Source organism: Ctenopharyngodon idella, chromosome 3, assembly GCF_019924925.1.
Source record: "Ctenopharyngodon idella isolate HZGC_01 chromosome 3, HZGC01, whole genome shotgun sequence".
In the NCBI taxonomy this organism is placed as follows: domain Eukaryota; kingdom Metazoa; phylum Chordata; class Actinopteri; order Cypriniformes; family Xenocyprididae; genus Ctenopharyngodon; species Ctenopharyngodon idella.
Window position 1 is genome coordinate 2431111 of NC_067222.1, and position 27983 is coordinate 2459093.

The window sequence follows — 27983 nt, forward strand, 5'->3', positions numbered from 1 at the left end:
TACTTGCCGTTCCACTCTTTCATTTCTACTTCTATGAGGAAGATGTCACTTCCGTTAGGTTAATGGGCAGAGGAGAGGAAGCTACGAGAGGCCTGCACGGAAAGAGCGATCCCACTAGCCCAAGGAGTGGCTCTATCAGACTTTTTAAGGCTCAAATTAAAGCACCGAGTCCCACACAGCGCTACCACCACCCGAGACGTGAAGAATAGAGTCCCGACATATTTTTAAGACCGCTGTTTTGTGGACCTTCTCTCTGTTTCGCAGTAGTTTTTATGCGGTTTGTCTCCGTGTATCCGGGCAGCGTCAGTTCCAGTCTCGTCCCCTTTAGTCTCGCGCTAGATCAACAATAATAACAAGTGTCCCGGAGCCCGAACCCGGGGTCCACCGGGCGAGTGCGGGACAGTGATGCAGGGTTTCGGTGCTTCCAGAAGGTGAAACACAAAGGCCCCAGAGGAAGCATGAGCGAGCAGATCCAGATTCATCTCATATTATAGCCGCGTAAAAGCTCAGAGCCCGGGCATGGTGAGTCAATATTAAAGCATATGTATATGTATAATACACTAACTTGTATATTTATCCTTAATTTCTCATATGCGATCGAAAATCGTGAACTTTCTATATATCTGCACCAGTGCCTGGAGGCTGCGTTGCTTTTGAAGCGTCTGTGCTTCTTTGTTTATGTCTAAATTATCATATGACATTGTGTTTGAAGCATTGATTTAATTTAAGCACCTGTCAAAAACACGTTTATTTGTGTATTTCCGTAATTTGATGTCTTATGATAGATAGACATAGCAGTCATAGATCTGTCAGATAAGAAGGCGCATCAAATGCATAAGTTGTTCTATCATTAATGGATGATACCAGGTGATATTCGCACATCAAAGCATCAAAGCAAAGCTTCTGCGTGTGCTTGTAACGGTGTCCCTTTGAGTTCATGACAGTCTGAACGGCATGAGGAAATCAAAGGCATTCTTCTGCTGCTGTGACGTCACTGTGGGGCAACATGTTGTGACTCATACAAAGAATTCAGAACCCCGAGCATCATCATCATCATCATCAGCCCACTTCCTGTATTCGTCTTCCACTCTCTTTTACTTTTCAGTGCACATTCTCACACTTTTATGTGAGATGAGTATTTTGAGGCTGAGAGTGCACTGAAAAAAGGAACTGTTGAGAAAAAGCAACTTGATGCATCACGCTTAGTCTTTAAGGGTTAATGCAGAACTAAAAATTTAATAAATACCCCTAATAAAATAAATGAACCCCCTCAAGATAAGTATTTTCATACTTTTCTCATTCTCATGATGGTCCAAATATATTTTGATATTTTTTTTTTCCCCAGCTGTTTTTGTCCTTTCACCCCAAAACAACATTGTATGAACAACAAAACAACAGACATTTTTCAAAAAAAAAATTTGTGTTCCCACAGACAAAAGTCAGTCATACATGACATGAGGGTAATTAAAGGCACAATATGTAAGATTTTTGGACTAAAATATCCAAAACCACTGGAACATTATGTATTTTGTTGACTTGTGTACTTACATTATCCAAAATGTTTTCAAGAATGTTTAAATCCAGAGAAATAAGCAATTTTAACCAGGACACGGACCCTGTCCGTGCGTCACCTATCAGTGACGTCATACCCGCGTTATACTTGATTTTTGGTTTTATTTTGTAGAAACCATGGAAACATGGAAAGACGCTTTAATATATTATGTTTTATTAGACAGGCGAGCAACTGTTTGGATACGTTCATCGACAGAAAACTAATCATTGTTATATAGCTCAGCACAGTAAGTCTTATTGTTTAAATCTCGTTTTCTAGATTTACCGCGAGTACCATGTTTTACCATGACTAATATCGATTTAGCTTACTGCATTGTATAACAATTATAACAACTTTCAACACACAAATGTGTCTAATATGATAAACACCGCTGCGTTACCCCACATACGCTCGACCGGAAGAAGCAGAAGCGCCGACTGCGACATAATAAAAGCACCACTGCTCTCGAGACGTTTGTCGCGCTCATCTCTAATTAGAAATCGCTCCAGTGGCCTCGTTCCGCTCCACTCCCTGCTTCATACTACAGTAATGTTAATTCTTTTTCACCGGCTGTAGACGTGAAGACGGCACCTCCCATGATTCGTGAAATCAAGGCATCATCAAGTTTTTTTTTTTTTCTGAATAAGTGACCTCTAGTGGTGAAAAATTACATATTATGCCTTTAAATATTGACAAACTTTTGATTTGTGGGTGAACAGTCCCTTTATAAGTAAAAGATGAGCTGTTAACATCTCCACACAACATAAATAAGTTACGACAACAACAGCGGCATAAATAAAGCCAGCAAACCACAAAACAGTCCATTATTCATGCTGCAATGCTTGCTGGGATCTTGCAAATCACTTGTGAAAACATTTGAAGAATATATTGGTTAGTCTATAATGGGACTTTATGTATATTAACAGTTAAAATCATTGTATTCTGGATTTACAGTTCATATATGCGATAGGGATGTGTTTAATGCCTTATCTTGTCATATCTCATTTTTCTCTTCTGCCCTTCCCCCCATCTCTGTCTCTCTCTCTCTTCTGCAGGCGTCAGAGGAGTCCTCCTTACGGGCTCTGGAGAGTCTTATGACAGAGTTTTTTCACAGCTGCACCACCAATGACCGCAAGAGAGAGATCGGTGAGCATATGCCTGGCACATACTCTGGCCTTCACACACTTATCATTTCCTGATTTGCAGAGTCATCATTTGTGCTGTACTAATCTGAATACGCAGTCACTTGTTATGTCTGTCTCATATCATTAGATGTCTTATTTTCTCTTCTGAAATGAAAGCATAATGAAATGTTAACGTGATTACCTACATTCACTTCAATCATGCATGTTTGGTGTTCGGCAAATTGTGAGGTGTGATGCGCTGTGATAGTTGCTGTTAAATCTAAATGGCAGGACAAGTAAAAACAAGTATAAAATGTGGTAAAGTCTGCCAAACTTTGCACTGTTTCTGTCTGTGTGTAGCACCTACTACTCTGCAGATCCGTCTGAAGTAGCCCAGTGTTCGAAATGAGCAGCTGAAGTTTATTTTGAACAAGATACTTGATCATTTTAGTCTGACCTGAACAGTTTGAGCGGCACATTTCAGCTTCATAGAGACAGAAACTAAACAGAGCGATACTGACAGACTGGGAAGAGAGGTGCTGCAACAATATCACATATGTGAAAAATAATGTGTTTTTGAACATTCGAGCATGAAAACTTATTCTAGTAGACACTAAAATCAAGACTTTAAAAAAAAGGGCATAATAAGTCTCCTTTAAGGCACAGCAGCACAGAAACAACATCTAACATGTAGAAAAAGACTAAAATATGAATATTGTTGGTTCTGTGATTAAATTGCTTATGTTCGTTTATTGTAAGTCGCTTTAGGTTAAAGCGTCAGCTGAATGCAATGGAAAATGCTCATGAAAAACTAAATTATGATGCAACAAAGATTTTAACTTATATGGGAACCTTTAATAAAAAATAATTATCATGCTGCCCCTTTAAGGTGAGGAATGTGTCTAAAAACGGTTATATTTTGTGGGTAGAGACCACATTCGTGACATTTATACTTTCTCTTGACTTTCCTAAAATGCTTGGTATTTGGGTTTGTTTGGGAGCATTTGGCCAAAGATTTAGTCCAAATCCTGTGCCAAAACATGGTGCTTTGAAACTCAGGACATGTGCTTCAATGTATGCTCAATGTACATTTCTCAGCTGTGATACTTTTGGAGAAAGTAACACTCTGTGAAACTGGCCAAGCTAAATAGATGACCTGTGAATCAGACCCAGAATAAGTCACACATTGCACACCGGAAATGTTCGGTTTCTAAGTCCAGGGTTGATGGTATGTAAGAGTTCAACACATGATGGCTCATGTTATATTATTTTACTTTTTTTTTTTTTTTTTTTTTTTTTTTTTTTTTTTGTAAATGTATTTTTGATTTTCTTCTAGGAACAGTCCACCCGAATATGATAACAATTCATCCATTTGAAATGGCTTTATTTATGTCAATTTCTACTTTAGACTTAACTCCATAATTATAAATTTAGTCCATAATGCAATACTAAAAATAAAGTGAAATGTGAAGTGTGACGGAGATTTTTACTGAAGCTTTTTATCACATTAAAGCATGTGGAAGTCAAGTGTGCTTGTTGTCTTTGTAGAGCCTACATCTATACTTTCACACTGCTTCACACCATGTTTTCAGACAAAACCAAATGTTAAAAACTATCAGATGCGGTTCAGTTTCTCAGTTCCTAATTGTCATGAAGTATTTTTTTTAAATGTTGTCATAACAAAAATCTGCCATATTTAATGGAGGGAAACATAATGCTGGTAGTGTCAGTGTTTAAGGGTTCACTTCTGAGGGAACACAACACGCATATTGATTTAAAAAAATAAATAAAAAAAAGGTTTAGATAAATGCATCTGTCAAAGTAATGTAAGTAATGAAGTTATTGTGAAGTAGCTCTTCCTAACAAACATACTGTAATTTGAGCTCTGCTGGTTTTTGAAATGCTCATGTATGTTGGTGTGCAACAAAGCAATGTTTTCTTTTTCATGCAAATATGCAAAACTCTGTACAAGGAGCATTTGTTAACTTTGAATTAGAAGTGAAGAGCTCCAGTTGTGGGGTCCAGCCTTCATTTATACTTTACAGAAGATGTTCCTGTGTCTGTGTGAAAATATTTTGTATAAGCCCTTTTCATTGCATTTGAGTAAAAATGCTTGTTCATCTTTGAAGGAAGCTTCTGATGAGTGTTTGACTGGTGTTAATGGCAACAAACCTGACTAAACATTTTAATGACTTCCACTATTTGCTTTGTTTCAATTAGGTAAGAATGTGTTTTGTAATGACTGTTTTGTGGATTTGTTTATTGCAGAAGAGCTGCTGAACAGTTTCGCAGAGCAGCCCGGCTCATGGAGGCACTGCCTCTACTTCCTCTCCAACAGCAGAAATGAATATGTCATGATGTACAGCCTTACTGTGTTTGAGGTAAGATTAACCATTCAGTTCATTATCTTTATCTTATGTAGATTAATTTCATGTAAATTGCCAAGTTCATGTTCATGTCATACACTAATGTTCAAAAGTTTGGAGTTGGTACGATTTTTTTTTTCCTCTTCTGCTCACCAAGGCTGTGTTTATTTAATCAAAAATACAGTAAAAACAGTAATATTGTGAAATATTATTACAATTTAAAATAACTGCTTTCTATTTCAATATATTGTAAAATATAATTTATTCCTGTGATCAAAGCTGAATTTTCAGCATCATTACTCTGGTCTTCAGTGTCACATGATCCTTCAGAAATCAATCTAATATGTGACACAGGACCACAAAACCAGTCATAAGGGTCAATTTTTTGAAATCGAGATTTATACATCATCTGAAAGATGAATAAATAAGCACATTGATGTATGGTTTGTTAGGATAGGACAATATTTGGCGGAGATACAACTATTTGAAAATCTAAAAATCTGAGGGTACAAAAAAAAAAAAAAGATTGAGAAAATCACCTTTTTAAGGTTGTCCAAATGAAGTCCTTAGCAATGCATATCCACTCACAAAAATAATTTTTTGATATACCTACAGTAGGAAATTTACAAAAATATCTTCACGGAACATGATCTTTACTTAATATCCTAATGATTTTTGGCATAAGAGAAAAATCGATAATTTTGACCCATACGATGTATTGTTGGCTATTGTTACAAATATACCCATGTGACTTATGACTGGTTTTGTGGTCCAGGGTCACACATAATTGATGATTGATTTGATGAAGAAACATTTCTGATTATTATCAGTGTTGAAAACAGTTGTGCTGTCTTATATATATATATTTTTATATGTATTTAATATTTAAAGAGTTTAAAAGCATTTTTCTGAAATAGAAATCTTTTCTAACATTTATAAATGTCTTTAGAATCACTTTTAATCAATTTAATGCATCCTTGTTGAGTAAAAGTATTAATTTATTTCAGATTTATTTAATTTATTTTCATCTTACCCTAAACTTTTAAGTTAACAGTCGTATTTCACTAGCGATCAACAGAAAAAAAAGAGATTTTCTTTTAGCATTTTTAACTTAATAACTTTTAACTTTAATGGTATTTACCCCTAAATTGTCATTACTGTATAGTATTCATTTGTACTGAGTTTATTTTTATTCTGATTTTAATTTAAAAAAAAAAAGTTTCTTCGGAGGATGATTTTCATTACTAAAGTACAATAATGAGAATTTTAAAGGCACAATATGTAATTTTTGCTGCTAGAGGCCGCTTATTCAAAACAAAGGTATAGCTTAATGACTTAGTCTGGTGAGTAAACTAAAAAAATTACTGGCCAATGGCGATTCTGTTGCCAAGGTGTTTATAGAGGGTTGACTTGTCTAATAAAACTTATAATATATTAAAGCGTATTTGGTAACACGGGTATGATGCCATTGATAGGCGACGCACGGACACGCTCCGTGTCCTGATTAAAATTGCTTATTTCTCTGGATTTAAACATTCTTGGAAACATTTGGGATAATGTAAGTACACAAGTCAACAAAATATATAACACTGTTCTAGTGGTTTTTGGATATTTTAATAAAAAAATCTTACATATTGTGCCTTTAAGGGGAATTGGCATGATAATATATCAGTGCAAATAAACACACCTTAATGGTACTAAAATAGGCTTAATTTTCTTTATGCAAAATACAACTTCTTTTGAACTTAGGGTGAAATATGACCTGGATCTGTTTGTGTGATTCTCCCTAAAATACATTACTATATATGAGCACAGGCATCGTCTGCTGTGTTTAAGAAATGAGATGTGACAATCAATTTGTCGGCCCCTCTCTGCAGAATCTCGTGAACAAGATGTGGGTTGGTGTAGCCAGTGAGGACAAAGCAGAACTTCGTAGCTGCTTGCCCAAGCTTCTGCTATCCCAGCACGCACTACTCCCTTTCTTCATCAGAAACAAACTCTGTAAAGTCATCGTTGACATTGGACGCCAGGACTGGCCCATGTTCTACCATGACTTCTTCAGCAACACCTTACAGGTACTTGTTATTCTTTATTATTTACTGCTGTTACTATTAAATAATATTAAAATGAACTGAACGGGGTCCATCTTTTGTGGTTTGTTGTAGTTAGTGCAGTCGCCGTCTCTAGCGTCGCTGGGTTTGGTTTTGCTCAAGATGACCTCCGAAGAGCTGGTCTGTCCCAGAGAAGACCTGAGCGTCGCTCGTAAAGAGGAGCTGAAGAAACTCCTGCTGGATCAGATCCCCACCGTACTGAACCTTCTGACTGGTGAGACACTCATAACTCATTCATTGAAAGTATATGCGGGTCTAACTGTTTGTTAAACACTGGAACCTGTTTATATGCTCCGGTTAGGCTTGCAGTTTCATTTTTAATGACTCTTTTTCTTGCAGGTATTCTGGAGACAGTATGGGACAAACACAGTGTTACAGTCACCACTCCACCTCCATCCCCCACGTCAAGAGAGTCAGGTGAGCTTCTGCTTTGCCCTGCCCCCTTTTGTCATTGGGTCATTTTAGTGCTAGCCTTCACGTGCTATCGAAAATGTCCTACTTCCCACTTCTGAAGTCCTTATTATGAACTCATCGCGTTCAAGTGCTTTGTTGTCAGGAATCAAGGAGGACGTCTGTTTCTTTGAGAAATTTATTAAAGCCAATTTAATTTTAAATAAAATGTAGCATCCCATTTGTTGACAATCATGCTTCAAATGGTTATTCATATATGTAAAAATGCACTACTTTAACAACAAGACGCGCCGATGTAGCTATTTTTGAAAAAAAAAAACTAAGAATACCAGTCATGACAGCAATCGTTTTATGGCATGTCTAGCTCGGAAACTCAAGTGTCAAAATGTATATCTGAGTTTCCCAGTAGTAAATATGGCTTGAGAGGTCATTCATGTCCAATTTCTCTCTAGGAATCTTGTATTTATGATAATTAATATTGTACGTGAAGTAGGACTGGGACAATAAACAGATGCATCACATGATTCTGAGATTTTCCGAATGCATTGCGATTCTCTCTTGAATGGATTCTGAGCTTAGTTTTTAACAGCAGATGGCGTTCTAGGCTAGTTTTTAACCGCACACTCAAATACTCATGAAGAAGAGCGCTCGTGCGTTCGGCAGAGTCTGAGAATGTACTTGCACCTCAGAATGCTTTTATGACGTAAGATTAATGTCAACGGCCCACTGCAAACACCCTTGTAATTCGCTTCAACCTTTTCGAATTTTATGAATGATTATTTTATAGAAGGTTCAAGTGGTGTGTGTAAGGAATTGGAAGGAAGCAGAGTACGGCGGTTTCTAAAGCACGCAGTGCCATCTGCTGTTGAAAACTAAGCTCCGAATCGTTTTGAGAGAACTAACAATACCAAAACAAACACTTTTTCAAAAAAGTGATTAACAAAATGTGGGTCAACCAGCGGCCGTGTGGGTCGTCAATAGGGCTGTGTGATTATTAGTAATTGACATTTTTCAGTTTTGGCTTCCAACGATTATGAAAACAAGAATGATTATTGCGACATTGCGTCCAGCACACTTTCCTTTCCTTCACAGTGATGCACTTTCGTTCGTCCCTAAAAGCCCAAACTTGACATTAAAATCAGCCAAATAAGTGAGTGTTGTAAACTGTTGCTAAACTGCAGGATGTTTGATATTAAACTGTGTTATTAAAAGTGCATTAAGCCACAAAAGAAACACTGTTCCCCAGGTGGCTTTCTGTGCGACTGCCACGAGTCGGAGCCGAACGCAGATAAGCTAATGGGCTTCGGATACGCGCCTAAACGCGTACACACAAAAATGTCAAACGCACAAAGTTGAGAAAGAAAACGCTTGTTTATTAGATCCGTGCAGCTCTTAAAGTGACAGGAGCCTAATAAACTTGCTGCAGTCTGTCATTAATTATAATCAAACAACAAATGACAAAGGAAGATCACTCACTGCTGTTGACTGAATAACTTCGGTAGCTTTAATAAGGATTAATCTATATTTAATGTGTACAGTAAGACTATGCAGTGTTATTTTACGTTACTTTTTTTTTTACATTAGTTAACCTAGTATTAGTTTTTGCTGAAATATCAATAATCGTGAAATTTCACTGATATATAAATCACTCATATGGTGAGTGATTTAAATATTAATTCTTGTCTTTTCTCATGTTCTGTAGGTATTTTGGGGGGCAACAGCACACCGATGATCCTGGGAGCTGAAAGTGCCGCTCTGTGTCTGCTAGCGCTAGAATGTTTGGCTCATCTCTTTAGCTGGATCCCTCTCTCCTCTTCTATCACTCCATCTCTCCTCGCTTCTATTTTTCATTTCGCTCGCTTTGGGTGCCAGCAGCCAATCAAAACGAAACCTCTGCCCACTTCGAATGGAGACTCCGCCCCTGGAAGTCTCCCAGCCAATGGCGGCGATGGACACGGCAGGACTGGTCAGATGGTGGGCCACGCCGATCGCGCCAGGCTGGGCGTCATGGCCATGAACTGTATTAATGAGTTAATGTGCAAAAACTGCGTCCCCGTGGACTTTGAGGAGTTTCTGCTACGCATGTTTCAACAGACGTTCTACCTACTTCAAAGACTCACAAATACACACTCGCACACCAACACGCACACTATCAAAAGCAGGTTACAAGAATTAGATGAAAGGTAAGAGATATAGATGCACATGCTTCAAACATTTAACTCATTGATGCTGCTGCTTTTTAACCCTCTCCATCTGTCTGTCTCTCTCAGTTATGTGGAAAAGTTCACCGATTTCCTCAGGCTGTTTGTTAGTGTTCATCTGCGGAGGATTGAATCTAACGCCCAGTTTCCTCTAGTGGAATTTCTAGCTTTGCTCTTCAAATACACCTTTAACCAGGTAAAACACCTTCATTCAGTGTTCCTAGAAGCATCAATTCTAACACACCATATTCATGTCTAATGCTATTTCCTTTTCCTGTACTTTAATTACACAAACTTTCCTTGTTCCTCTCATTTTTGACACAATCACCCTCCTTTTTTGTTTTTGATCATAATTTAATGCACATACTGGTTTGGGGGTATTTTCATTAATGGTTTCCTGGTAATAGTTGAGTTTCTGTTGAAAGACTAGACTTGAAGATGCTTTTTTTTTTTTTTTTTTTTTTTTACACTTCCCAATGGCTTCATCGGTAGTGTTATGTTCAGATGTGCATTATCATGACTAACATTAAAGTGCTCATGTCTTTTCACACTCAAAAGGTTATTGTGCTATTAAAACAACCTGTAAGTTTTAATAGCACAAACACTCAAAACCTCCTTGTTAGTACAACAGCTTTTTTTGAAACCAAGCTCTGAAAACAACTTTGTCACTTTATGATGTAATAGTGCACCTCTGCAGAATCAAATCAATGTCTTCTACATCATCGTGTCTTTGGCCCCGCCCACTGGTGCATTAGTGAGATGAGAAGGAGAGAAGAGAAATACAGTGGACTACTTGACTAAAAATAACATGGATCCTAATGCTAGGAACGTGCTTATTTATTTTTGACTGAATGTGTTCGTAGAGCATTATTTGATCGATACAGTACATTTCATTGTGGTTTCTTTGGTAAATTGATTGCAATTTCGGCACAGGCTTTGCAAACAGACCTACTGTAAGATATAGACAGTAATGCCTCAAGAAGTAACCCGGTTAAATGCTAATGCCTGATCTGTGATATTGATAATTCATGTACATTCAGACGTTCTTTGTCTCAAAATCGGTTATTGCTGTTTATGCATCAGTAAATCAAGATAGTGACTAAACGATCAATTTGACATTGTTTCATTGTTTAGTAGCATGAAAATAATCTGTTATTTAAATTGATTATATACAGAAAGCGATCAAAGAACGCTCCCTTGACAATCGCTGAAGCTGTCAATCACACAGCTTGAGTTTAACAGTGACTGAGTTCTGACTCTCGCCAAAACTCCCATTATAATCAATGATGCTGTCTACAGTGCTCAATGAATCGCTTATTTACATTGTGTTTGCTCTGTTATGATGAAAGCATTCGTGAGAGTGCAGAAATCCAGTTTCAGTGATGAGATCACTGCATTCATGCACTCAACAGTCATATCTGACAACGCTTGCAACCTTTAATCCTTTAATGCGACAGGAGTAGATCTCAATAAAATGCTATAATCCACACTTTTCACCGTTTGTTAATCTCGACAGCTGTAATAGTAAAAAAACATAGTAAAAGTATTCGAGAGTTCCTCATGCAATACTTCATATGCAAAGCATATGCAAATTTCATATGTAAAGATGTTAGCCAATCACAGCATTGGGTGTTTACACTGAAGTCTCACAGCAGACATGTCCCTTAAAACAGAGCGTTCAAATCAGAGGGCTAAAATCAGGGCAAAAAATGGCCTTTTTGTTTCTAAATTATGATGTATGTTTTTGATGTAAAAATCATACATTATAAGTGCACGTCAGGAAACATTATAAAATAATAATGATATAAAATGCAGTTCATGACGCCTTTAAAGGGGTAATGAATTGAGGAATCAACTTTTTTTCTTGATTTATACAAAATCGCCACCTAGTACAATAGTTTTCCTGTGAGATTTGGTTAGAAATGTCATGAATTAAGGAATCAGATGTTTCCATATCTTTTGACACATACTTAATTTAACAGCAGACACTCAACTTCGTAGTCCAAAAACAGCTTTTATCAAAACCAACTTGCCAAAGCAACTCGGTTAAGCATTATTTGTTTGTTCGCTACCTTTATCTGTAGATTCTTTGGTAAACCAGTCACAATTCAAAGCAAGCTTTACTAACAGAAAGATATGGACCCAACAGTAATGCGACAACATGTCAATAACCATGTTCATGTTAATCAGTGATTTTTTTTTTTTTTTTTTTTTTTTTTTTATTATATGTAAGGGCTCATTCTCAGACGTTCTTTCACAAAATTGTTCACTGCAGTGTCAGTTAATCAAGCCAGTGACTAAACGGTCCACTTCACACTCGTTTCTCTTAGTAGCGTGAAAATAATCTTATTTAAATTGTTAAATTATATACAGAAAGCGATCAAAGAACGCTCCCTTTATAATCGCTGGAGCTGTCAATCACTTCAGTTCAGCATGAGTGACTGAGTTCTGCATTCTCGCCAAAACTCCTGTTATAATCGAAGACGCTCTCTACACTGCTCAGTGAGTCTCTTATTTCCATCATGTTTGCAATGTGTTAGTTATGACGAGTGCAGAGACAGACATGACTGTGATTGGACATTGAACATTTTATGCGGTGGGAGAAGTAATTATAATGCTGTAATTAACACTTGTGATGTGATGTTTTCAAAAGAGTTCCACATTTAATGCTTATTTCATATGCAAAGATATTAACCAATCATAGCAGTGGGCGTTTACATTGAAGTCTTAAAGGGCACACGCCCCTTTAAACAGTCTTTAATTTCTTTTCTCCCCTACTGTGACATATATCCAAGTGAAACAAGAAAAAATGTGGAGTGGGTCTTGATTTTGTCCATGGGGAGTTGATTAGTTGGTTGTGGTTTGCTATTGGTGGATCTCATGTGAGTGACAGGTTGCCCTGCCCTCATGCCAGTAAACACGTCATCAGAGAAGAGCTGCAAGAGGGAGGGGAAGATATTTTGATTAAAGATTGAGGAAAATGGCCTTTTATTTGAAAGTTATGACAGATTTTGATTTACAAATCCTACTAACATTAAACTTTTGGAAATCTAAACTAAAAAAATGCAATTCATGAGCACTTTAAATAGAGATTGGATCAGCTCTAAAGTTCTTAAACTTGAACTTGTTGTGCACCTCTTCATTTGAACATCTGTTTAATATTTTGTAGCCGAGTCACGAGGGTTACCTGGCCTGTCTTGATATCTGGAGTATATTCCTGGACTACCTGACCACCAAGATCAGAAGCCGATTGGCTGACAGAGACAGTGTCATTAACAGGTCTGTGGACTCAAATGAAATTGTGTGAATTGAGGTTGTTTTGTATAGGTTGCTCAAGCATTGAACGTTGTCGTGTTTATGTGTCTGTGTGTGCCCAGGTATAAAGATGCTCTAGTTCTGCTGCTGCGTGAAGTTCTTAACAGGATCCAGTTCAGGTTAAACCAGAGTCAACTAGAAGAACTCGACGATGAGACCCTCGATGATGATGTAAGAATCAAACATACACACATGGTTATAGCAGCTAAAGCATTTTTTTTTGTTCAATTTTTGGAACTCTTTCCCCTGTGGTCTCTATAGCAACAGACGGAATGGCAACGGTACCTGCGTCAGAGTTTGGAAGTGGTTGCCAGGGTGATGGAGCTGCTGCCGTCCCAGACCTTTTCTGTTCTGGTAGGTGCATATGAGTGGGTGAACATGCAACGCTCGCTCTCTCTTTGTACTGAAAAACAATCGACTCTTCATTGGCAATTCTAATGAGTGTTTAATATGGAAGCAAATCTGATTTAAGTGAGTCTCAGTGAAGCCCAAAGTGTTCATAGAGGATTTACAATTTTAAATCATGTTTTGCTGTAATCCACATGAGTATTAGAGCTGTCAATCAGTTTAAATGTTTAATCAAATGAATTACAAAAGCCCAGTTTATTTATGTACATGATATGAATGCACAAATAAATATGTATAAATATTGGTTGATTTTTACCAGTGGCTGGCTATCTGTCCGTCCATCTGTTTATCTGTCCATCCATCCAATTACCCATCTCTCCATCCATCTCTGTCCATCTATCCGTCCATCCATCTGTCCATCCATCCATCTGTCCATCCATCCATCCATCTGTCCATCCATCCAATTACCCATCCATCCATCCATCTGTCCATCCATCTGTCCATCTACCCATCCTTCCATCTACCCATCCTTCCATCTACCCATCCATCCATTTATTCTTTCCATCCATCCATCCATCTACCCGTCCCATCCATTTATTCTTCCCATCCATCCGTGCCATCATCCATCTACCCGTCCGTCCGTCCGTCCATCCATCCATCCATCCATCCATCCATCCATCCATCCATCCAGTTGTTATATTCATCCATCCGTCCATCCATCCATCCATTCTTCCATGCAGTCGTTCCATTTGACTATCCGTTCCATTCGACTATCCGTTCCAGTCGACTATCCGTTCCATTCGGCTATCAGTTCCATCCGTCTGTCCGTTCCATTCGTCTATCTGTTCCATTCATCTATCCGTTCCATTCATACATCTGTTCCATGCATCTATCCGTTTCATTCACCTATCTGTTCCATTCATCTAACGTTCCATGCAGTCATCCATCCATCCATATGTTCCATCCATCAATCCGTCCCATCTATCCAACATTTTTCCCTTATTAATTGCACTAAATTTGCATGTTAAATGACGTCCATGATAAGTGTATAATGACTAGAGCATGTTTATGTGTGTGTTTGTAGTTTCCGGTGCTCCAGGAGGATCTGGACGTTTATCTTGGGCTACAGCAGTTTATCGTGAGATCAGGATCAAGTGAGTTTCTCTTCATGGTCACAGTCTGAATATTTAGCAGTTTTATAGATGGTAGCTTTGTTCAAAACCTTTTATAGCTGTACACCGAGATAACAACACTTTTTAGATGCAAATGCAGTTCCAAACAGAATTATCAGATGCATTGTTTTGGGCAAACTATTTGTCTTTAAAAATGCAATCCCAGAATGCATTCCAACAAGCTCATTAAAAAAATTCCATGCAAGATGATGATGTAATTTTCACTCAGTATCCAAATGTTACTGTATGTCTTCATCAACTGAAGCATGAAGGGGAATTTGATGGAAATATATCTTTGACAAATTTCCTTGTTCTTCAGGCTGTGCGGTTTGTTTTTTCTTTTGCTATCTGACTTCCTTCTATCAAATATCTTGTATAAATATTTTGCTGCGATAGCATGGGGAATTTTATCTTTTGACCCGAGACCGTAATAATCAGCCCATGTAAGCAGGCTTATTTGACTAAGAGTGTACAACAGAAAAGATGAAATATAAAGTAGGAAGTTCTACATGAACTGTAACACACCCACACTACCGCTCAAAAGTTTAGGGTTGGTAAGATTTTTTTTTTTTTTTTTTAGTTTTTAAACGAAGTCTCTTCTGCTCACCAAGGCTGCAAAATACAGTAAAAACACTAATATTGTGAAATATTACAATTTAAATATGTATTAAAATGTAATTTATTCCTGTGATAAAAGCTGAATTTCATTACTCCAGTCTTTAGTGTCACTTCAGAAATCATTCTAATATGATGATTTGATGCTTATCAATGTTGAAAACTGTTGTGCTGCTCCATATTTTTGTGGAATCTGTGATACATAAATGTCTTTACTGACAGTTTTGGTCAATTTAATGCATTCTTTTTTTTAATCTTACTGACCCAAAACTTTTGAACCTTCTATTGTTTGCTTTAGCACTTACTCACTCAACCTATATTAATAAACTTGAGTATTTTAGCAGTATCTGGTCTTTTAATGTTCACACTGATGTTTTTTTGTGGCGGTTCTGTTCTCATGTGGCTTGTGAGCTGTTGTCAGCTATTGAGTGGTTCTGCACTTCTCTCTCTCTCTCTCTCTGTGTGAACAGGTCGCAGGCTGAACATCACAGCGGAGGCCGACTGCAGGAGACTGCACTGCGCTCTCAGAGACCTGAGTTCTCTGCTGCAGGCCGTGGGACGCCTGGCCGAGTTCTTCACAGGGGACGTTTTCACCGCCCGCTTTAACGACGCTCTCGCCATCGTGCAGAGGTCAGTTCCTGATTCCCAATTCCTCATTTAGCAACAACACTACCTCCTTATGTGTGTACTTTAATGTCCTTTGTATTTGCTTGTTTTATGCTATGTTTTATACACTAAATTATTAGTGGTCTTTGCAAAGTCAAGAATTGCTTCTATTGGTTTGAATATGTTAGATATTTATCATTAATTCTCTGTTTTGCCGTGTTGTGCAGTATGCTTCACAGGGATGTTTGATGACTTTTCTTTTTGCATTACACTAAAATTTAGTTTTTTTTTTACACCGGTCATGAACTTTTACTTATTTTTACAAGTCTTGTCTTTTGTTTTTGGGCTCTACTAGAATAGGTTTTCATGCTTGAATTTTCAAAAAACACATTATTTGTCATTGTTGCAGCACCTCTCTTCCCAGTCTGTCAGTATCGCTCTGTTTAGTTCCTGTCTCTATGAAGCTTTGTAACTTTGCAGACCTTTTTCATGGCCAAACAGCAACATTACACACTAAAGAAAGTTGAACATGTAACAAAGCATAATAGGACCCCTTTAATATACGGTTTAAACCCTGGCTCAAAAAAAACGAATAACTCTTATCTTACTAAACAAATGATTACAAATTTTACTGTGTGAACTTGTGCAGACTGTCCAAATAAAAACTAAACCCCAAAGTAAACTAAAGCCATTTTTCAAAAAGCAAAGGTTTTGGTTTTACTTTCACAAGTGGAATGTATTTCCCTGTTGACGCCAACGCTGTGTGTTAAAGTAATATGCAAATAAATGCAAACACATATCATATTATCACTACTATTAATAGCTTGAGTTGTTAATACAGATTGATTTGATGTTTTGTCAAATGTAAATAACTGACTGCAATATGTGATGTTTAATTCTTGGCAATCATTTCTCTTCTCAGATTGGTGGAGGTGTCGTGTTATGGTTCTCAGATCAGCCTGTACGATGTAGAGATGGCTGTTCCTTCAGTGCTTAAACCAGATCTTATAGATGTGTAAGTAGTCATAAATACTCTTCAATGTGTTATTTGATGCCATTTTCACCTAAATGTGAATGGTTTTATGATAATACCTAATAAGCGTTGGCTCTGTTTTGCAGCCATGCGCAGTCATTGGCCGCTCTGCAGGCGTATTCTCATTGGCTGGCTCAGTTCTGCGGGGAGGTGCAGCGACAACAAGATCAAACGCAGTTTGTCGATCTCATCAGGTCCAGCATGGCCGCCACGACCCCTCTCATCAATGCCAAGGTCACTTGATTTTTATGAATGATTACTATTTTTGCTTTAAATGAGCATTAAAGTAATTTCAAGTTTAAAGTACTAGACAATATGTATAATTTACTAGTACTAAAATGTGTAATAATAACTATGTATATTTTACTGCACTAATATGTATAATTTAATACAGTTAAGAGGTCAGTCAGTATTGGATTTTGCTGATATCAGAACTATGGAAGTTTGTTTCCGCCATGGAATAAAAAAATGTTTAAAAAGGCAATTGCAACTTTTTATGGTAACGTTTTATTTTAAGGTGTAGTAGTTACACGTTACTACATGTACTTACTCTAGTAATAACAGTATATTATGCATAATTACAAGTAACTAACCCTAAACCAGACCCTAACTATAACTCTATAGTGAATACTTGTAGTTTATTAATATTACTCAGTACTTATATGAGTAAGTACAATGTGACTACGTCACCTTAAAATAAAGTGTAACCCTTTTTATCTCACAATTCTGACTCACAATCACTTTTTTACCCTCAGATTTGCAAGGAAAGATAAAATTGTGATATAAAAAGCAGCAATTATTGTGCCGATGCTAGTAAAATCTGTCTATTAATATTCTTGGTCTTTCCTCCTTGTGATGGGGTGGCCCAGAGACAAATTACAATAGTTTAATTAAATGGCAGATACAGTTTGTGTAACCAACATACCGATAATATCCAGAAAAAAGATTTTATGCAAAATGCCAGAATATATTTATATTCTTTCCCTGCCAGAATATATTTATATAATATATTTTTGATCATTTTCACAAATCTTTCATGGCACCCAGAATATATTGTCGTATGAATATCTGAACATGAAAAAGAAAAAACAGAGCCTCTGCTTTTAAACAAAAAATCACTTGTTTTATCACATTTATCACAGTTTCTGCTCCTTTTTTTGCCTGTGTTTTGATCTGGAGGTTTTGTACTCTTTCAGAAGTTGAGTAATAGTGCCCCCTACTGTATAACAGTGAAAACACTAAAAGCTGGAAAATTCGGTCAATGGCAGGGAAAGAGTTAATTATAAACAAGCCTGAAATACACTGGGACTCTTATTTTGAAATGTCTATGCTTTGCATATTATATCTACCTCATCTGTTTAAATGAGCAGCTGGAAATAGTTCTCTTACAACTATCTGCAACATATTACAATATAAACACCATAAAATAAACATTGTCATAATTTATTCAGCTGTGGTGTCTTCTCAATAAGGTTTGCAGTAGTAATGTACAGAACTATATATTTATTTGTTGGGTTGTCTTGAAACTGAAGTGTTTCTCTCTGCTGTGAGGTGTACAGTAGATCTTTAGATTAAACCATCTTTTGTTTAACCGGTTATTCTTCATTCTTTGTCTTTGAACACTAATCGGACTGATCTCTGTGTGTGCCACAGGTTCCAGAGAAGTTGCTGTTATCTGCGTGCCATCTCCTGGTCTCCATGTCGACCACCGTGCGACCGGTGTTCCTGGTGTCATTGCCGGCGGTGCAGAATATTTTCAACCTGATCACAGAGAATCATAACCACAGATTACCTCAGGAGGTATGTGTGTGCGCATGGGTTTATATTGGTCTGACAACGTGGCACGGTTTGTACTTGAATCTGTCTGTATTTGTTTGTGATGTAATGTTTGATGTTTTTTTCCTCAAGGCCCACGTCCTCGTGTGTCGAGCTCTGTCCAACATGTTGCTGCTGCCATGGCCCAGCCTACCAGAGGCGGAGCAGCAGTGGCCAAACCGTTCATCCAATCATGCGCGGCTTCTCAGCAGTCTGACGCAGCAGTACCGCCTCCTGCCCCGCCCACCTGACCATCACCCCAACAGTAAGAGCAACAGATCAATACTGATAGTGCTTATTTATAGCAATAGCAAATATTATAGTTAAATACCATTTAAAAAGTTTTATTTATTTATTTATTTTTTTTAAATGTATGGTTACACTTTAGTTTATGGTCACATAGTTACATTGTACTTACTCATATAAGTACTGAGTAATATTAATTAACTACAAGTACTTACTGTAGAGTTATGGTTAGGGTCTGGTTTAGGGTTAGTTACTTGTAATTATGCATAATTTACTGTTATTACTATAGTAAGTACATGTAGTAATGTGTAACTACGTCACCTTAAATTAAACCATAAAAAGTCGCAATTGCCTTTTTACTTTTTTTTTTTTTTCTTTTTTTTTATTCCATGGCGGAAACAAACTTACATAGTTTTCTTGATATCAGCAAAATCCAATATTAATTGCTAACTATAGTAATGACAGTAAATTATGCATAATTACAAGTAATTAACCCAAACCAAACCCTAACCCTGTAACTACATCACCTTAAAGTGTTACCAAATATATATTTAGCAGTGATGCATTAAACTGATTAAAAGTGACTGTAAAGACATTTGTTACAATTTCAAAATAGATTTTAATTCATCAGAGAATCCTGAAAGTAATGTATCTCAGTTTCCACAAAAATATGAAGCAGCACAACTGTTTTCAACATTGATAATAATCAGAAATGTTTCTTTATCATCAAATCAGCATATTAGAATGATTTCTGAAGGATCATGTGACACTGAAGACTGGAGTAATGATGCTGAAAATTCAGCTTTGATCACAGGAATAAATTACATTTTAAAATCTATTTAAATATAAAGCAGTTATTTTGAATTGTAATAATATTTTGGAATATTACAGGTTTTACTGTATTTTTGATAATAAATGCTGCCTTGGTGAGACTAAGGCTGCATTTACACTGCAGGTCTTGATGCCATTTTTTTTTTTTTTTTTTTTATATAAACACACCATCTTTTAAAAGTGACCCATATTTGATACCTCCATTTATAACCCATGGTAGATGTACTGACCTGGAAAAGCTTAGGGTGAAAAGGAAGTAAAAATGGCGCAATTTGCAATGGACGCAGACGAAATTTGCTTTCTGCACCATCTTTAAAGGTCAGCAAAACATTGGGTTGCACCATTGAAAAGAGTCATGTGATCGCGGTTGGTGTCCACCTGAGTTGACGATGCAACTCACAAATGCACAAATCCGATTCATATCATATTTATTTCCACATGAATGAGGCCTGAAACCAATCTGAGAATACTGGAATCCATGTGCTTTTTTCCTGTTTTCACGTTCGTGTGTCTCATCCCATCTGTGCCGTATGGGAGGAAAAAAATTGGAATTTGGTCACTTGAACCATGTAATGTGGCCTAAAGGACTTCCTTCAAAAACATTAAAAAATATTACCGACCCCAAACTAAATGGTATTGTTTGTTTATATATATTTATTTATATATATATATATATATATATATATATATTATAATGATTGATTGATTGATAGATATATAGATATATAGATAGAGATAGATAGATAAATAGATAGATAGATAGATATAGGTAGATAAATAGATATAGAGATTTGGGTTTATTTATATATAGGTTGTTTTTTTTTTGTTTTTTTGTTTTTGACAAGGCCCGCTTTTAATCAGTTATTCTACATTTAATGTTTTTTTTTTTTTTTTTTTTTTTTTTTTTTTAGAAATAATAATTAAAATAATAATGTGTCCCTCAGGTAAAGCGGTGATCCAGCAGACTCTGTGTGTGTTGAAGGATCTGGTAGACAGTATATCAGGAGAGGCCACCAAATCACGTCAGATCTGTTACCACAGCCTGCAGGAGTCTGTCCAGGTCACACTCGCGCTGTTCCCTCACTTCATCCAGCAGCCAGGTAAAAAAATAATCACTTCATTAACAGCATCAGCGTTTATGTCAGCGACGTCTTCACCGCCTTTTAGTGCTGTAATAATCTTTTCTGAGGATCCATTGGACTGATTACGCGTTTTCTCTCTCTCTCTCTCTCTCAGATGTGACAGACGAGATGCTGAGTTTCTTTCTCACGCTGTTTCAAGCACTGCGTGTGCAGATGGGCGTTGCTTTCACAGAGCAGATCATTCAGACCTTCCTCAGCATGTTCACCAGGTGACCTCGGCTTCCTAACGTTCAATGATCAGTCATGTGTCACTGCGTATTGATGCTGACTGATCTTCATGTTCCTCAGGGAGCAGCTGGCGGTGAGCATCTTACAGGAGGGCAGCTCGGGGTCCAGAGTGGTTCAGAAGTTTCTCAAGATTCTGCAGGTAAAATAGACTAAAACCACTTTGTGTTTGAGTTTCAGTGGTTATTAACCCTATAAAGCCTACTGTGTCGTATTTGAGACAAATTTCTAAGGCATCTAAATTATCAACATGATAAAACTACAAAATCTAGTCTGATTGATATTTTATACTTTTCTAGCAAGTAAAAGGCCTTTTAGTATATTTCTAAAAATGTCCACCTTCAGGTTGTGGTTCAAGTTTTTTTGCTGTGAAATCTTTACTGAATTAAAAGTAAAAATAACTTTTATATTGTTAGTAACATTTCAAGATGAGCAACATAGGATAGGATTACTTGATTATTCATAAAGAAAAATCTTTAGAAAATCATGTTAAAATGTGAGTATCAAATATTATACATCCGGCTTTTGAGGAAGGTTTATTTGTTCATCTCTCAATCATTATTGAATTTCGTTGCATTATGTTTAAAACTGCAGATCTTTGATCATAAAACTAAGCATTTAAATATAATTTTACTAAGACATTATTAGGAGATAAAGAGTGACAACTGATATTTATATGAATTTTAGTCTGTTATACTGTTATAAAGATTTACATTAAAAGCTATCAGAATTTCACCTTACTTTTTGACCATATAAATAACATCTGTATCAAATAGCATATATTTGCTCAGTTTGGGCCTCTGAATAAAAGTGTTTTTCCTCCTCAAGTATGAGCTCCATATTCTCACTATATCAGACTATATGAGCCATAAAAGCCTGATGTATCAAATATGTTACTCAAAAAGCACACATGCCATTTCCATTTAAAAAAAAAAAAATATTTTTTTTTTTTTTTTTTTTTTTTCTGACTATTATTTCATATGTCAAGCATTAGAGGATTAAACATGCTGATTTATTTGTCTTTGATTTATTGTCTCAGGTTGTGGTTCAGGAGCCTGGTCAGACCTTCAAACCTCTGTTACCCAGCATCCTCAGCCTTTGTTTGGACCAGGTTTACCCAATAGTGGCAGAGGTATGACGCATGAATAAGACTTCTTTTTTTTTTTTTTACTACTCAGCACATATTTTATTAAGTGATATATTGTTACTATACCAGAATCTAATTTTTACAACTTACTGATAATCCCATAATAAGACCGTTTGAACATTAAAAAGTCACATGATGAATCAGAGTTGAACGTAAGCAGCCTGTCCATGGCCAATATTCATATCTAGATGCTGTACAGGGTCATACATACAAAGATAAAACGCCATCAAGGTAACACATGACACTAAAATAATCCAATAACCATGAACAAAAATAACAGAAAATGTGACACAACACTAATAACAAAAATAAGAAACACAATTTACACAAATTATAATCATATGCTGTGCCTCACTGGGAAAAACCTTTGCTGTTTCACTTTAAATTATACAGTAACTTATAGTTTTTACTTGCAAAAAAAACATACATTTTACCATATTTAATAGTAAAATAACATGATCTTTTTCACTGTATATGGTAAGAACTTGGATATAGCGAATAAACCAAACCACAATGCAGAACATTTAATAAAATTAGCATTTACAAGACAAACACTAATTGTCTAGCAGAAACGGGAATTAAATACAAATACACAGTTAATATAGCATTTTATCATTTAAAGATTAAAAATGGTTTATTTAAATACAAAAAGGGTTTAGAAATTTAAAGGTACCTTAAAGTCACCATGAGAACAAAATTGACTAATCTTATTTTTATGGAATATTGCAGTATTTATTATAAATGATTTATCATTATATTTACAATCAGTTGATCCAATCAACTCCTGATGGACAAAATCAAGCGCACCCTATGGTTTTTTTGGTTTTTTTTTTCTTGTTTTAGAAGCAGTTTTATTCGGATAAAGAGAAGAAAAGACCCTCGCAACTTCTGTTTCATGCCGACTCTGAAAGTTCTCTAACGTTGTTCTTTCTGGAAGCTCTTTTAATTCTCTGATCTTCATCTCCGTGTTCTGCAGCGTTCCTGTCCAGATGTGAAAGCGGAGATGTTTGAGCTGCTCTTCCAGATTCTCCATCAGAACTGGCGGTTCTTCTTCAAGAGCTCAGTGTTGAGCAGCGTACAGAGAACCGGAGCGGAAGAGCTCATGGAGAACCAAGCGCAGTTCACTGCTGCCATGCAGGTATGACATCTCTAACATCTCTTCCATGTGCATTGGAGTTTCTGCCCTAACAAGACATTTTGTTGGTTGCTGCATTTCAATTTTTGTTTTATTATGTTTGGCAGTGTTAGTTTTATTATAGTTTTAATAATTTTTTGAATTAACTAAAAATATAAAAATAAAAGCTTTCATTTTAATTTTAGTTTAATTTTTAGTAACTTCGTTATGCACTTTTTTTCATTTTATCATTATTATTATTTATTTTTTTAATATTGCTATTTAGGTTTAATTTATTTTTATTTCAGTGTTTTATTTTTTTATACGCTTAATAATTTTAGTACTTCAGCTTATTTCAATGTATTAATAAGACAACATTTTAAAAAATTTTCGTATAGTATGTTTTTCATCTAATATTTATATTTTATTTTATTTATTGCAATTAACATAAATGTTTTTAATATTCAGTTTTATTTGACAGTAATAATAATAAATAAAAAATCTCATTGGTCCAAAAATCTTGTTCCACATTAATTTTTTGGGCTTTTTATTGTCTGTATATTATGTTGCGGTTCCCAGAATCTCGTTACATGAGATTCCCGAGTTGCAGATTAAATAGCAGTGCTGGAAACACTGTCGTGTGATTCTTGTGTCTTTGATTTACAGGCATTTGGTCAGTCTTTCCTACAGCCGGACATTCACATCTTCAAACAAAACTTGAGTTACCTGGAGGTCCTGAACACCAAACACAAGTTGTACCACAGAGTAAGACGCGCTGACGTGTGCTCAGATTTTCTGAAATCAGATTATTGAATGTAATGAAGATACTGCAGCTTCATAATATGGACTATTTCCATAGAATTGATTCGCAAAAAAAAAAGTGCAATATTACCTAATTTGATGATGCGGAGTTAAAAAAATCTCATCAAAAACGTTCTAACACACATACAGGTATATGAAGAGTTCAGATGCAAAAACCTGACATGTTTTCTTTTAAATGAGCATTTTTTTTTTTTTTACCAGGCTCACGTTTAGGTTCAGTAATTTCACCTTAATGACAATGAAAAGGTTATTAGTCAGTTATTGCAATGCCTTATTTTCAAAAATGTCACTTTAGTCAATTCATTGGTATTTAACAAATTTGACTGTCTTTTGCTGCAAAACCAGCTAAGTCCATGTGTGCTTTTTTTTTGCAAAATCCTCTATGTCCAACTCTTTGGACAACAAGACATAGTAAAACGTCTGTTTCTGTCAATTTTGCTGCAGCAAAAGGAGCATTGTTGTGTTTACTTGCTACTCGCGAAATCCTGTCATTGCCACTGTAACGATGGACAAAACATGATTAAAAACTTGCAGCTCAGCAATTGGAAGCGGCTCATACACACACAGTTATTCATCTTGAGATCATACGATTCAATTTGCGCCTTCCGGTTGGTTTTCCAGTGGACTTAGAGGCTTTTACTGACAAAGGGAAGTGATGTTTAGCAGTTTCTGCCAAGGAACCGGTATTTCTGAATGGGCTGATGCTAGGATTTAGCGAATTTGAAGTGAAAGTATTTGATACACTATGTGCGGAGAGCGTTCGCTCAGTATCATTATCTCATTTTTGAGGGAGGTGACGTTTAGTGGCTTTTGCATCTGAACTCTTCATATATAGTACTTAAAACGTATCTGCTAAGGAGTGGAAAAATATGGCCAAATACTCCATTTAATGTCAAAGAGCTACATAAACAAGTTTATATATGTGTGAGTGTAAATTTTTAATATATATATATATATATATATATATATATATATATATATATAATAACACACACACACACACACACACACACACACACACACACACAATATCTGTAATTTTCTGTCACCGTTTGGATGTAGTTAATTGCCCACAGATGTAGCAGAAAACATCTGGGTCATGTTTATTTTTTTTCTTCTGTCACTGATCATAATTCAAACCTTGAAACCAGGATTAGGCATTAAATAATGTAATGCATGTGAAATCAGCTGAGAATTGAACAGATAGTTGTGACCTAGCTCAGTTTTTCTGGTGATTTAATGGATAATAGAAGACTTCTTCACCTTACAAATGGTTATCGAAAGAAATAATGCTAAGAAATGCACATTATATTTTGTGTGCTAAAGCAGTCAGCACCCCAAAATTATTAAGAAACAAGTATTGTATTTCATTCAGCAAATATGATGCAGGCGGTGTAATCAAATGGTAAACTGTGTGCTGTGGTTTGGTCAGTGATGTGTGGTCGTGTGTGGATTTCAGAAGCTGTTCCGGAACTCCATGCTGTTCCACTTCATAAACGTTCTTCTGCAAGTTCTCCTGCACAAGAGTCACGACCTCCTCCAGGATGACATCACGCTGGCGCTCTACAACATGGCGGCTGTGGATTTCCAAGCGTTCTACTCTTCCTTCTTGCCAGAGTTTCTCAATGGCTGCCAAGGCCTCGACCCACACCAACGCACAACGCTTGCCCGAAACTTCACGCCAGAGAGGGTGAGTGAACGTGACTATTTTCATTTTTGTGTGAACTAACCCTTGAATCACATCAATTTCATTTATTATTCACCCTCATGCCGTTCCACACCCGTAAGACCTTCGTTCATCTTCAGAACACAAATTAAGATATTTTTGTTTAAATCCGATGGCTCCGTGAGGCCTGCATAGCCAGCAATGACATTTCCTCTCTCAAGATCCATTAATGTACTAAAAACATATTTAAATCAGTTCATGTGAGTACAGTGGTTCAATATTAATATTATAAAGCAACGAGAATATTTTTGGTGCGCCAAAAAAAACAAAATAACGACTTCTATAGTGATGGCCGATTTCAAAACACTGCTTCAGGAAGCTTCGGAGCATTATGAATCAGCGTGTCGAATCACGATTCGAATCGCGTGTCAAACTGCTGAAATCACGTGACTTTGGCGCTCTGAACCGCTGATTCGACACAAAAGATTCATAACGCTCCGAAGCTTCCTAAAGCAGTGTTTTGAAATCGGCCATCACTATATAAGTCGTTATTTTGTTTTTTTTTTGGCGCACCAAAAATATTCTCGTCGCTTTTATATTAATATTGAACCACTGTACTCACATGAACTGATTTAAATATGTTTTTAGTACATTAATGGATCTTGAGAGAGGAAATGTCATTGCTCCCTATGTAGGCCTCACGGAGCCATTGGATTTCAACAAAAATATCTCAATCTGTGTTCGGAAGATGAACGAAGGTCTTACGGGTGTGGAACGGCATGAGGGTGAGTAATAAATGACATTTTCATTTTTGGGTGAACTAACCCTTTAATACCTGGAACTCTAATTACTTGAGTGTTTTTTAGGAATGTGAAGGGTTGGAACATTTTCAGCATGTTTACATGTGCGTCGGCAGTGCTTTTCATACAAATACTTGGTATAGTTTGGTCTCTAACTGAAAAAAATATGCTTGTTGTATTCTGCTAGTTGTATTCTATGCCTTTTCAATTACACAAGTCTATCTGTTATGTATGATGATTTTACAGATTACATTTTTGTGTTAAAGCAGATCTTTTTTCATGCTATGAAAATAGAGCACTTTTAATATGTCAGCAAATTGTTAATTGATGGTCGTATATTCCCTATATTCACTGTAAATCCAAGCTTCTTTATATATTTTTCCTTCTCTTTCTTTGGAGTTTACAGTGAAATATGACCAGGACATTTTAAGCCAGGTTTTGTCAGATTCACAAAGCCTGGGCTGGATGATGTCATGGGTGCAGTCATGCAGCGTGAACCGTCTTCATGTTCTAACATGCAAGTCACGTCTTTTTTCTGTCTTCTCTACCCCTCACAGGACCTGCCGTCGTTTTCTCAGGGAGTGTATCGTATCGTGAACGATCTGCGCTTCTACAGACTGTGCAATGGAAGCCTTCCACCGGGAACGCTGAAATTATAGCAGCACATCACACCTGCCACACAGCCAAACCACGGCCCACCTTCTTAAGGATGCAGATCGCTGCTTCAGTGGTCATGTGTTGCCTTTCGCCACGGGCCAGCCTGTGATCTCAGTGGCGGCGTGTTCTGAGAGCTGCAGGGCTTCTATCGTCAGCTTGTTTTATGTTTATTTCAGCTAGATTTTACACGTTGCCAATGATCAAGAGGCCAAAGTTGGATGTTCTACAGCTGCTGTCGAGAAACTCGTCCAAAATCAGCTGATGCGGTTAAAGGCGCTGGGGTTTGGGTTCCACTGTTGGGTTTATTTAAATCGGAGCAGTGCTTTCCCCATTACGTGTTGTTTTAAAAGGACTGGTGTAACTGAAAGCACACTTATTTTGTTGAAATGAACGGATGGCGTTTGAAATGCAGTGGTGTAGAGTTAAACGAACACATCTCAAGACGGCTTCCTGTGGATTTTCATGCGGGCTGTTGAGTTCTGAATGGTTTTTAAGTGAACGGGTGCAACGCAGAGCACTGAATTTTTCTTTCTCTTAAATGTCTGGTTTTATTGTCCTCTCCCTGTTTCCACGGGGATGGGCTCTCACATTTTTTTTCATATCATTCCATCCTGATCCAGGAGAAGCAAACCTTCAATAAAGTTTTATAATGAAATGCATTCTT

At 36.7% G+C, this 27983-nt stretch overlaps 1 protein-coding gene across 1 annotated transcript; it reads left to right on the forward strand.

The window, feature by feature from the left end:
• Positions 1–22: 22 nt before the first annotated feature.
• On the forward strand, positions 23–27978 carry xpo6 (exportin 6). The gene is made up of 25 exons (XM_051887464.1): positions 23–522; positions 2608–2698; positions 4945–5057; positions 6920–7117; positions 7208–7367; positions 7493–7570; positions 9267–9747; positions 9835–9961; positions 12935–13044; positions 13143–13251; positions 13342–13434; positions 14513–14582; positions 15686–15845; positions 16744–16836; positions 16941–17088; positions 18508–18654; positions 18763–18934; positions 20691–20846; positions 20983–21097; positions 21177–21255; positions 22153–22245; positions 23237–23398; positions 24041–24139; positions 25656–25886; positions 27220–27978. Exons 1-25 carry the CDS (start codon positions 520–522, stop codon positions 27319–27321), a joined length of 3390 nt encoding a protein of 1129 aa, XP_051743424.1. The 5' UTR covers positions 23–519; the 3' UTR covers positions 27322–27978.
• Positions 27979–27983: the final 5 nt, after the last annotated feature.

Coding starts and splice junctions, on each gene's coding strand:
- xpo6 (XM_051887464.1), top strand. Junction 7,118..7,207: donor TCTTCAGCAACACCTTACAG/GTACTTGTTATT, acceptor GGTTTGTTGTAG/TTAGTGCAGTCGCCGTCTCT. Junction 7,368..7,492: donor CGTACTGAACCTTCTGACTG/GTGAGACACTCA, acceptor TTTTTCTTGCAG/GTATTCTGGAGACAGTATGG.